Here is a 12,671-nt window from a genome sequence, read left to right on the forward strand (position 1 = left end):
TAAAGCCCCGGCTGGCACACGGAAACAAAATTCTGGTGTAATTGCCCCACTGAGTGAAGAAGAAGAAGGCTTGATATGAGGTCTGATTTAGAGTTCAGCAGGGAACCAAACTCTAGATAATGACTCTTGATCTGCAGGAAGGCAGAGTGACAGAGCGTGGAGGAGGAGGCCGTGTCAGCGCTGACATGCCGCTAAATCAATTTGTTCCAAATTCCAAAGATCGGCACAGAGAGAGAGTGAAGACTTTATTCAAGAAGAGGAGAAGAGCTCAGCATAGCTACTCATCTCAATCGCTACTCTGTCAAACGGCTTCGTGTTTTACTTAAAAATGTAGAATCGCACACACATTGACATACTTGAAAACACATATGTGACTGGGCAGATCAACAGGCAAACAAAAAAAAAAAATGAAAGCCTTTAAATTTGACAGAAGCTGGCATGATGACACAACTATTTAACCGGCATGAACTCTTCTTAGCATCATGGCGATGGTCCATCTTAAATATTGTTTTATTTTATTGCCCTTTTTACAGCTGCTGACCCAAATGTTCCTTTGGGGTATTCAGTCATTTTAATTTTGGCAGGCAGGTTAATAAATCCCTGGGAAGATTATCATTTAGACAAGTCCTACGCTTAACACTGAGTTGACAATTTCAATCCAAAAATCAGTTTCACCATGTACAAATCTCTAGATCTCTAGTGTCATATTTTATTCTTTATTTTTTTTATTTATTTATTTATTTAATCTTGTAATCTGTGGATACTGCTGAAAACTGTGAATTTCCTTCAGGATGAATAAAGTATCTATCTATCTATCTATCTATCTATCTATCTATCTATCTATCTATTCTCCAGACGAGCTAACTTACCGTTGACAGTGAGGCGGGCCTTGCTGGAGTAGGAGGAGCCAAAGTGGTTGGTAATGATGCACTGGTAGCGTCCCTCGTGCGCAAAGGTGACATGGCGCAGGTGCAAGATGGTGGTGTACTCCATCACGCCCGTGCCTGGCGCCTCGGACACGCTGCCGTGATGGTGGGCGCGCACGTGGGCGTAGTTCTCGGTCTCGGCGTGCCGCAACAGTTCCTGGTCCTTGCGCCAGGCGAACGTCATGGGGGACGAGCTGCTGCTGGCCGCCGTGCACTTGAGCTGCACGTCGCTGCCCAGCACCGTCACCGTGGTCTCCGGCTGGACGGTGATCTGCGGCTTTGGAAGGTCATCTGGAGGCGGGAGTGGGATGGATAGAGGAACAAATGGTTGAATGAATAGTGGGAAAGAAAATGAAAGGAAGTATGAAAGTAGGAAGAAGAAAGAAAGGAGAGACAAGATATGGTGTGTGAAGAAGAAATGGAAGGAAAGGAGCACAGAGTGAGACAGTGAGGACAGACAGGGCAGGAAAGGGGAAGAAAGGAAATAAGGAGGGACAACGTGTGTTTAGAAAGAGAAGCAAAAATCACATCATGTGGTCAAATGTTGAACAACACAAATGTTTACTGGATAGGTGTCTGTTTGTGCAGCTCTGTGCTTAAGCTGATATAACAGATGCAAATAAAACACCCATGCAGAGCCATTAGCGCGTCTGAGTGCAAATGCGGAACCACGCTGCAACATAAGCCGAATAAAAACGCCACACAAACAAACACACACACAAGTATGTAAACAACTACATCGCGCCAAGCTGACAATATGGTCCATCTGTGTCTTGAATGCCGCTTGCGCACATGGCATGCATACACACACACCAACACAAACATACACACTGCTCACCACAAACAAAGCTCTCAGAGGGAGCTTGGAAGATGCTGGTGCCCTTGAGGCTCTCTGGGTGGGCACAGGTGGCATCAACACGAGTCTGCAATCCACGGGTCACCAACCACTCCGGCATCCACTGGAGCTGGCAGTCACACAGGAAACTGTCACTCTGGATGAGGCTGTGGAGTAAAACAGGGGACGGGAGGAGTAAAGGGCGGAGGAGAGGGATGAGGAAAAGAGAGGAGCACGTGAGGTGGCAGAGGGTGGATCAGAGAGGAAGTGAGATTTAGGTTATGACATTTTTTTTCCCCCCATTTTTTTTTCCACCAACACTGTGGTGTGTATCATGTCTCGCAATATCTAGGGAAATCACAATTTCCACTGAGTAAGTGTGAGAGTGTAACTGGATACATGTGTGTTTCAGAATAAGCAGTGTGTGTGGATGCCAGAGGAACCGAGGGAGCACGTTTCAAACCGCCTCAAGGCGTGTGTGGGTGTGTGTGCATCGCCTTATGCGCTGCTGGCCTGCGCATGTGTCTGCGCACATAAATTATGGGAGCTGTGTGTGAGTGAGTGAGTGAGTGAGTGTACATGTGTGTCTGCAGAAGAACATGAGTGACTTACAGGCTTTTGAGGTTCCTCATCTTGCTAAAGACCTCAGGTTGGATGGAACGAATGGCATTCTCTCCCAGGTTGCTGTTGGGACATCACACAGCGGGTCACTGGCTGTGACTCAGCGTCATGCATACATTGCAATCGTGCCCACACACACAGGCTCACCCCCTTTTATTAGCAAGGATGTCACTTTTAAACAAGGTGGAAAGACCCAGGCATGTATAACTGAGGATACATGCCAACTTTTCAGTGCCCCCCCCACCCCCTCCCTCAAATGGCCAGAGCCTGTGAAAGAGCTTATAGGAATTCCATTTCTTCTACGAAACTGACCATATGCTCAATAACTTTGTTCCTGAGCAGAGGCAGGAAAAAAAGGCCAAAGTTGAGTCTGTGCTAGCCTAACGAGAGGGAAGCAGCTGGGCCCTCGCAAAAGCCCCTGTCTTCTCCTTTTACAAAGAAGCTATTAAATTGCTAGCAGCCCCCTCTCCGCCAGCTACTTTTGGCAGTCTCCCTCCCCTAGCACTCTCTCTCTCTCCCTCTCCCGCTCCCCCTCTCACTCCAACTGGGAGGGAGGCCGCCAAGCATTGTGGGATACTCACAGGTGCTCCAGGGTCTCCAGGCCAGAGAAGGCTTTCTTGGCCACCGACTTGATCTTGTTTCCAAACAGAGTCCTGCCGTTTCCAAACATGAAGGCCGCCGATAGGTTGAGAGAGAGGGAGAGAGAGAGAGAGGGTATGTGTGTGTGTGTTAAAGAGAGAGAGACAGACAGAGAGAGAGTGTGTGTGAGAGTGAGAGTGAGAGAGAGAGAGAGAGAGAGAGAGAGAGAGAGAGAAGCACAATTAGCAAGGCTGAATCTGATAAGAGCAAGGGGATTGAGGTATTGGAAATCCGAACTGTGTGGAGATTAGCTCGGAGGAAGGGTGAGGGAGAGTGGACAGGGTGGGGGTGGGGGTGGGGGGCAGCTGGGCTCTGTTCTGCTCTTCAAAGACCACTTTTATCTTTATTAGAATTTAATAGCGATGACAAGGCGGGGCTGTGTGTGTGTGTGTGTGTGTGTGTGTGTGTGTGTGTGTGTGTGTGTGTGTGTTAAGTTGGGGGTGGGGGGTGACAGGTTCTTTCTCACTGCTGGGGACAGCATTGCTTGTAAGGACATGCATGCATACGTGTGTGTGTGTGTGTGTGTGTGTGTTTGTGTGTCTGTGAATGTTTGTGTGCCCGGCCAAGGCCTGGTTTGAGCCAAGAGTGTGTTGCTATTCCCTTGATTTGGGGTTCTAATCCCACTCCCCTCTCCCACCCCACTTCCCAACCCCCCCTCCCGTCAGTCCTGTTCTCTTCTTCTGGCCTTCTTCTCACAGGAAGAGGAGACACGGCCGGCTGGTTCACAGTGAAGACCCCGGTGTTTTAGTGCTTCAGTCCCCTCTTTCAAACACACACACACACACACACACACACACACACACTCATGCACGTGCACAGATGCATGTCCTTACAAATCATGCTGTCCCTAGCAGTGAGACGAAAGATTTATTTACTATGCAGATGACAGCATGTTCAACACTTGGTAGCAAATTAAAGTTTCAATAACTGCTGGTTTTTCTGTCATATTCTGCTGTGCAGATGTCGACTAATTTCATTTGTGTCTAAATATTGATGTATTTGATGTTGCTCATTATGAGCACATTTTAGTGTAAGCTAAGCTGAAAACTGACTTGGACCCCAGGAGGATAAGCTGATTGCTGGAGCACTAGCTAATGGGAATAATTGTAATAAACACTAATAAAAAACAAACACACACACATACACATCCAAATGTGTTGCAAGGACTTTGCACTTTCTGCTGATGTCCTGCTGTTGTTATTAAGGATCAGTGAAAGAAAGTCTTTTTCTGATTTTTCATTATATTTGAGGTTGTGCAATACAGACAGAATCTTCTATCATGATATGAATCATTTCATATCTTGATAATGGTTTATATCTCAAAATAGAATGTAAGTAAAACTGGCTATACAAAATATTCACAATTAGTTTTTTTTTATATATATAAATCTGTGAGCTAAATACAAACAACAGAAGTAGCCTCCTTTTTAGGTCCAAGTTCCTCATCTTGTCTTGGTCAGGCTGAATCCTGTTCTGTATCGGAGTGTTGCAAGCAGTTTCATTATGTGTCATGCTCCTCTATGGCTTTTTGTTATTCCAGCCCATGTGTAGCTATGGTGCATTCAAGACAACTAGGAGCTCCAACTCCATGACATCAACTACTGCCAGGAAGCAGCTTTTGCAACAACAGTGACAGTGAATATACAACAAACGAAAATCTCTAGTGAGAGAGAATTTTTCTCTTGTCCAAAAATATATATCACTGTATCACACAACCCTAATTATATATATATTTTTTAAATTGTATTCAAATTTCTTACCCCTCTTGGAAGACTGTCCACAAATGTCTCTGCAAGTGACTGGGGAGCCTCTACCTTTTAGCAGCTAACTGCTTTAAAGACCGAGCCTGTCATCTCCACAGAGTGATGACACACACTCAACCTCCCACTGACTTTGTGTTCAAACTATAGACTTTCCAGGAACTTAAAATTTAATTGGGGATATTCAGCTGAATCCAAATATAAACACAAATTTACAACACCACCAATGCAGGCCTATATAAAGAGAGAGAAAACAAGTGCAACAAAACACACACAGGCCAACTCGCCTCCCATTTAGTGATAATCACAAGCCGCTTTCCGGGCAACACAGAATGAGTGGTGGACACTTTGACGTCTCACCCCTTCTGTCTCTTTTTGCATCTCTTTTTCCCATGGCCTGGTTGGTTCACGAGTGTGTTGCCAGTGCTGGGATATGGCGGGCTGCTTCCGCCAATGCCAAGACAAAAGAGGCCGGGTCAGAGGGCGGGGCATATGAGGTGTTTGATGTTGATGACCAAATGTGGCCCCCAATTTCACCCTCTCTCAATTCCTAACAACGGGGACTGGGAAAGAGGGAGGAGTGGAGCGGCGGCATGGAGGAGGGATAGAATTGAGCCTATTGGGGTCCGATCTCCTGCCGGCCTGAAGAAAGGGCCTTTCTCACTCTCTCTTTCTCGTTTTCTTTCTCTTAAAGCAGCGCTCACACTGGGAACCATCTTGGATCAACATCATCTTTTCATCTTGCGGGGCTGATGATTACACAGGGCTGTAAAACGCCAGAAACTCCATGTCTGCTCGAGTTTCTCAACTTGCTAACTTCTGACATTGAACTTTTTACTACCTGGCTCATTGAGAATGTCAAATCATGAGCCATCATAAAAAACAGATAATAAATGATTCACTGTATCTTGTTCCCCTCTCTATGGGCGGCAAACTGAACCCCAACTTGGCCGCCACTACAGCGAAACGATGAATAAAAAGATGAGAACCAGACCGGGCTGGAGAAAAACTGGCTGGAGATTCTGCAGGCCAACCGGAGTTAAAATCTTGCAATAGATATTTCATGAAAAAGACTTGTAAAAAAAAAAAAAAAAAAAAAGATGCAGAGGACTCATTCAGTCATTGTTCTGTGTTCAAGTCATTGTTCAGTGCCAACACTTTTAAGTGACGTGTGGGGTCCTGAAGGAATAGGTATCTTAAACTGGTGAACTCTATGGCCCCAGTCTGGACTGGCTAAACTTCGCTGGCAGCGGAGCGCGAGTCAAAATCTGGAGAGGAACTTTTGGATGCAGGAAAAATGAGAGAGCCTGTTCCCATTTCTCCGATTGTCTGAGTTTGAAGAGCAACAGAAAGGATCCCAGAACCAGTGGCAGGCCATGAAGGGGGGGATGAGGAGCAGGCAGGAGGGGGTGATAAAGAAGGAGCGGCAGAGAGAGAGAGAGAGAGAGAGAGAGAAAAAAAAGGAGGGGAGACACTCACAGCTTGTTGAGGCTGTCCAGTCCAGAGAAGGCCCCATTGGTGTCCTCTATTGTGCCTGAGATGTCATTATGGTCCAGCTCCCTGTGGAGAATGAGAGAAAAAAAAAGGGATAAGAGAGATGGAAGGGGGGGAAGGGGAAGGAAGGAGAGAGGAGGAGGAGAGGGTCGGGGTCTGCCAGTGCTGAAGCATTTCATAGCCTTGGCAGTGGCTGGTCTGGAAGTCACGGGTTACCCCCTCGCCCACACTCCCTCCCTTACTCACCGCCCCCCCCTCCATCCTCCCCCCTCTGCACCTGGCCTTAAGAGCCCCTCCACTGCTCTGCTCTGCCAACCAAGCGCATTCTTTCCTTAGAGGGATGGAGAGGGAGTGTGCATGTGAGCATGTGTGTGTGTGTCCCTGCGTGTAAAGGCAAACCCAGCGCAAGCAAACACATGTATAATTCATGACGGCATGGAGGGATTGGCGCACACACAATGCCTTGTGAGAACCAGACAGTTGGGTCTGTGCATCCGATGGTGGCAGGTATGGCACAGCCAAAACCGAAGCCAAGAGTCCCCTTAATGAGGTCAGGGACAGAGCTTAGCCACGGCCAGACAAAGACAGAAAAGAGACTCAGTAAAAGAAAAAAGAGGGGAAAAGGGCCGCTTTGAGTGCGCTTGGAGGTTTCCAAACACTTGCTGAATGCACTTAATTTGCTTCCCCTCGCAGGGCTAGCACACTACCTCTGAGGGTGAAGTCATCGCTGCAAAGGAACCACCACCCCACCCCTTCGCATGGCGATCGAAAAGAAAAACAAAAACAACGGAGCTGGGAGACAAAGGAGTGTGAGTTTGCCGCTCTGGCGCACACTTTGTCTTCTGGGCCATTGAAAGACTTTCTTTCAAACTTGGGAAAGGCCTTTGAGGTTGATGGTCACCAACACCCCCTCGCCACCTCCAAAATAACACCCACTGCCCCTCCTCCTCCCTTCACTTTCCATCCTTCCCTCGTCCCCCTCTGGTTCTTTTCAGCCTCTGCTGGGCTCTGTCTTAGCTGGACTGGACTGGGGCTGCCAATTTCCTACTCTTTCTGGCTGGGTGGACATGAATGGCCGTTGCCTTGTTAAAGGAGGGCCAGCGGTGGGGGCTGTTGAGTAGGGGACCGGGGATGGGGAAGGGGGCCCCCGATGAGCCAACGACCCCCGTGGCCGAATTAGAGGGCAGGCTGGCCAGCTTGGAGCTTTCACACCCCAATGCAGGCTCCAGCCCCACGCCAGCGCGACCAGCAGCGCAGGCCCAATTAAAGCTCCCCCGGCTCCCTTTCAGGGCCCAGCCTGTGCCTGTTCTCCCCTCCATTGATTAGATTAGGCCTGCCTCAAAGACACAGAGGGCAGGAGAGGCAGAGAAAAAGAGGGAGAGAGAAGAGGGAGAGAATTGCAGAGACAGAGATACTGTGTGTGCCGAGGGGTGGCCTTTGGAGATGGCAGCATAGCCTCAGGAGAACAGATAGACAGAGATGGGGCTTGAAAGGGAAAAGACAGAAAAGGAACAAAGAAGGCAAATATGAAAAGAAGAGAAGAAGTGTAAGAAATAAAAGAGAGAGGGGGTAAGAGACTGGAGCCAAATGAAGGGCCCCTCTCAGAAGCTGAGCTCGCCTTCCCCCCTCTCTTTCTCCTCTGCAGCTAGTTAGCTAGCTCCCTGTGTGCCAGCAGAGAAAGGCCTGTATGCGTCTTGGCTTGTCACCCCACTGTGAGAGAAGCTTGTCTTGCGAGCTCAGGCACGACTCTTTTCTCTGGCTCTCTCATTGAGAGAAGGCACAGCCAAGAAGACCTTTGGTTAGGAACCAAACCCCCCAAGCCTTTCTCCTGGATTTCTCCCCTGACTTTCTTTGATTCCCTCCTTTTCTTTCTCTACGCCTGTTTGGATTTTTTGTGCAAAGGGTGGAACACAGGGAACAGAAACCTTCTATCCTGCTTTTCATTGCTTTAAAAAGCGGGGAAGGATCTCCAGGGAGGTGAGCGACACAGAACACATGTGCGTCCAAGTTAGTTCAGAACCGATGGCCAAAACAAAAAACAGACAAAAGGAGTGAAGAGAGAAAAGACACAACAAAATAACAAAAAAAAAAGTTCCCACAGAGTTCCCACAGAAACCATTACAATACTAATGTATGCACATCTTGGAAAGAGAAAAATAACCCAACTGTGTATATGAATAAACATGAATGCAAATGAGATTAAACTCTAAAATGCAGCTGTGCTGAAGAGTAAACAGCGCTGTTTTAAAATCAACTGCAGGGGACTAAGTAAGGCCATGTATCAAATATCACATAAGCAAAACCAATAATAAGTGGATAAACTTTCACTATTCCTGAGTGGCACATCTTGCTGTTACCATCAGCAGGGGCAGAACAGTTACATGTGGGTTTGTGGGATGGTTGGGGTCTTGCGGGGGTGGGTTGGGGTACTTACAAGATGCGCAAGGCCCTGAGGCCCCTGAAGGCACCCTCAGTGATGTGGCTGATGGAGTTGTGGCCCAGACGGAGGGTGTGGAGATCTCCCAGCACAGCCAGACTGCCCTCGTCTAGACGAGTCAAGTTATTGTACGACAGATTCCTGGAGAGTGAGAAAAAGAGGGAGAGGGAGGGAAAGTGAGAGAGAGAGAGAGAGAGAATGACATGAGAGAGGAAAGAGGACAGTCAGACAGACAGAGACAGGGAGTGAGAGAAAAAAAAAACGGCAAGAGAAAAATGTACTGTGTGAGGTCTGGAAGGAGATGACAGGTTGGCAGAACACTGAGGGAACTTGAGACATCATTATACTGAAATTTCATGGCTGATTCAATGTCTATTTGCCACTCTATGATGTGTTTTTCCATTGTGCTTTTTTTTTTTTTTGCTGCACCACAAGGTTTGTTAATAGAGAATGGGTTTAGCAGACCTCAAAATTCAACAGAGGTCCTAACCGTTTGACAGTGAGGAACACTAATTCTTGGTTGAAACCTCACATATCGACAGCCTCGATTTGTAAGCCTGCTTCAGCGTGTGGTAAACCCCTGGAGAATATGCTGTCACTCACGTGTACTGCTAAGTGAAAAAAAAATGACCCTCTTAAAAAGTCATTTATTTTCATAGCCAGCCTTAGAACCTTTTTCATTTTTTTTTTTTTTTTTTTACATGAAACTTTTTACCAGTGGAGTACGATAATTCAAATAAAGCAGGTAACACCGCTTATTAAGATGATGACACTTGGTTCAAGACACATTTTGCTACATGCTGACTTGCATGGAAAAACAAGCACGAATATATCCTCATTTTGTCCATTTGTTTTAAGTAATCTCAGTTATTTAAACCTCCAAGAGGTTTAAATAACAAGAAAAGACAGATGTTTTGTGCAGGCCAGTTAAAGCACGTAACATATAATAGCCTACCTCCTGATAAGTTCTGATTACAAATGATGATAAATCCCATAAAGCCATCGTTCAGACAGTGGTCAAAGGCAGTGTTGTGCATTTTATTGCCCTCTCTGTGGCCCTCGCCGCCTGTCTCTGCGGTCAGGCCGTGGGTCTGCTTGACCAGTCATGTGTGGAGAGATTCTCCCTGATGACCAGCACAGCCTGGCCCATTCGGAATGCAATAACAGGCTGCTCATAAAGACAAGTCTCTCTCTCCCATCAACCAAGGGAGCCATCATGACCCAAGATAATAAAATCATATAACCGCGGACTGTTGCAGGGCAGGGACGATGATGCACGGCTGGCCGAGGGAGCAATCTGTCATACAAGCGCGCACAGGAAACAGCGTCAAGATACACAGAGCAAACGAACCCGAATGCAGAGAAAAAGCAGTAAATCCATCGACCTCCATCCCTCCTGACAGTAACATGTAAACAAACACAGGCACCACAGATACCCCAGGCATATCACGGTTAGCGACACATCAGCTGACCGCAGACGTTAACAGCAGCAATGCAGTAACAGTCACATCAACAGAATATGAAAGACTGTCGGATAATAACTCCTCATTCATGAGACAAAAGCCGTGAGGACGATCCTTCAGCGTAATTACCACAACACAACCAGCGGAGGATTACACACCGGTTTGCCAAACCCCCATGCCTCAGACCTGAATACAAAAACTCTTGTCGAAGGGCTTAAGTGCTGTCGAGCCCAGCTCTAATTATGGGATAAACAGGCTTATCCTGAGAATAGCGTAGCGTATTGAGTGTTAAAGTACAATGTCATTTAACCCTAGGTAACGCAGAAGCATGATATGGGTGGGAAAAAGAAGGTCTGGGTTTTCAGCCTATAGGGTAAGGACATAACCTGGGCTTCAGATAGAAAGATCAAAGAAACACTTTTTTTATTATTATTATTATTTCATGAAGATCATGAGCTTGTATGAAACAAACTGTCCCCTCTGGTGTTTCAATACATCAAGTAACTTCGCTGTTGGAGCCTCAAATGGTCTGATGCAACCAGGCCTCTGGCAGTATTTTGTCAAGATCTCACATATATCACGGGACTAGATCGTTTCTTGGTGTACCAGAAATTGTGAGACCCCTACATGGGTCGCAGAGTTTCTGGAACAGCAAGAGCATGAGTTATGGTTTTGTCCACAACACTGTGTGAAAAGATGCAGCCACCAAACCTGGAAGAATTCACTATCTAGAAAGTATGCAAGCACAAAAGAAAAAAAAATAAAAATAAAGGTCACAGAACAAACAAAAACACTAGTTTGGACTGCACTGAATTTGAGAAGGGACATAATGAAGCTGCAAGTAATCAAGACCAAAAATGGCAAAGGTTTTGTTAAATGGGTAATGACCGTTATTATGTTACTGTGCTTGAATACATACAGCTTCTCCAAATAAATGCTGCTGTGTCTGTTGGTCTTTGGTTGCACGGTCGACTACCTTACATGACTGAAGCAACAGCGGGAGGACGTACATGGTTGGGCTCAGCGATAAATCCAAAATCACAAAATGGCAAAGTGCAATATTCAAAACACAGGAGCTGCAATTTTTTTGATAAAAGATAAAAGTGTGTGACAAAATATCACTGTGAATGTTTTGTTGTGGGGAAAACATTTTTGTTTTGGCATAGATCCCATTAAAATCACATCATCATTATTTATTTTATTTATTTATTTATTTATTGTAGTGAAAATGAAAAATTGTAAATCATACCAAAACCACAACATCTGCCAAAATAATCAAAATATCACCTTTTTGCATACTGTTCAGCTCTAGTTCAGAGGAAGTGTAACTGCTAAGTGTAACAGGTAACTGGAAATGCTAGAATTTACAGGACTGTAATTGTTAGACCATGAAAACAGTTCACATGTTAAAGAATGCTAATATGTACTGTACTCCCTTAAATAAAACTGAAATAATTCAAAGTATTTTAAAGGTTTAGAGTTGGCTATTTCAGTCTATCCAGCATGGCTTCCTAGTCAAAGATCCTGCCATGTTCACTGCCATGTTGGTGTGAGAGGTTCAGACCGCAGAAGAAGAGGAGCTTCGCACCGGCAATTACAACAGCACACGCGCTGGTACAGAGCAGTGAAGGATAAAAGTTTCTATCATTATGAGTAACTTAGTTTTGATTTCTCTTGAGGATCAGAGATGATAAGATGATGATAATTTTAGGCCTACACATCTGGTAAGGGCAGTACTGACACTCAGATGCACACACAGCGATATGGGGAGGCCATGAAGACACTTTACTGTGAAATACTGTGCTCTTTGTAAAATAAAATTGATTATACTGTTGGTGCCCAAGGCTTTAAATGTGTAACTCGTATTTTCAATGTAATCTGGGATACAGAGAAGAAAAACAAAACTTTGCCATTTGTCTCTGCAGGACACGTCCTCAAAATACGAGCTTAAAAGGAAAGAATATGCGATACAACACTCAACTCTGTTCCACTGCAGTTTTCCTTCCATGTTTAGCAGTTTTAACCACTGTCTGCTGAAAGTTATTTGCATGTCAATGGGGACATCTGGCAGGACAGTTTGGGTGTTCGGGCTAATTTAAATGCTGGTACTCACAGTTCCCTAAGTTTCTGGCAGAACTTCCATCCGTCAGGATTGATGCGGGCTATGGAGTTGTTACTGAGAAATAGTTGCTGAAGGGAAGTGAGCCCGTACAGGGAGCCACTGTTAACCTCCGTCAGGCTGTTGTAGTCCAAGTGACTGTGCAAGACAAAACAGAGGGAAATATATATTGTCATGGCCCACTGTGAAGGAAACGTAGATTTTTTATGTAGTGTGAAGTTGGCACGTTGATGTAGTGGTTAGCATGCAACTGTGATCTAAACATATGGGTAGATAATATTAATCTTGCCTCCTTTGAAATGTCTTGTGCTATGCAGCCACAAAAAACTTGGTGGAACTAATAAAGTGCTTATTCCATGACACAGCAGTCACTAATT

At 45.7% G+C, this 12,671-nt stretch overlaps 1 protein-coding gene across 1 annotated transcript in view; it reads right to left on the reverse strand.

Moving 5' to 3' along the window:
• The window catches only part of lrig1 (leucine-rich repeats and immunoglobulin-like domains 1), a 43,563-nt gene that overhangs the window by 6,709 nt on the left and 24,183 nt on the right, over positions 1–12,671 (reverse strand). Inside the window, exons 7-13 of the mRNA XM_030051362.1 lie at positions 12,289–12,432; positions 8,710–8,853; positions 6,261–6,341; positions 2,964–3,035; positions 2,374–2,445; positions 1,765–1,928; positions 870–1,217 (exon numbers count right to left, since the gene is read on the reverse strand). Coding sequence (XP_029907222.1) covers positions 870–1,217; positions 1,765–1,928; positions 2,374–2,445; positions 2,964–3,035; positions 6,261–6,341; positions 8,710–8,853; positions 12,289–12,432 — 1,025 coding nt within the window. The remainder of the gene's footprint in view (positions 1–869; positions 1,218–1,764; positions 1,929–2,373; positions 2,446–2,963; positions 3,036–6,260; positions 6,342–8,709; positions 8,854–12,288; positions 12,433–12,671) is intronic.

Source organism: Myripristis murdjan, chromosome 5, assembly GCF_902150065.1.
Source record: "Myripristis murdjan chromosome 5, fMyrMur1.1, whole genome shotgun sequence".
Taxonomy (NCBI): domain Eukaryota; kingdom Metazoa; phylum Chordata; class Actinopteri; order Holocentriformes; family Holocentridae; genus Myripristis; species Myripristis murdjan.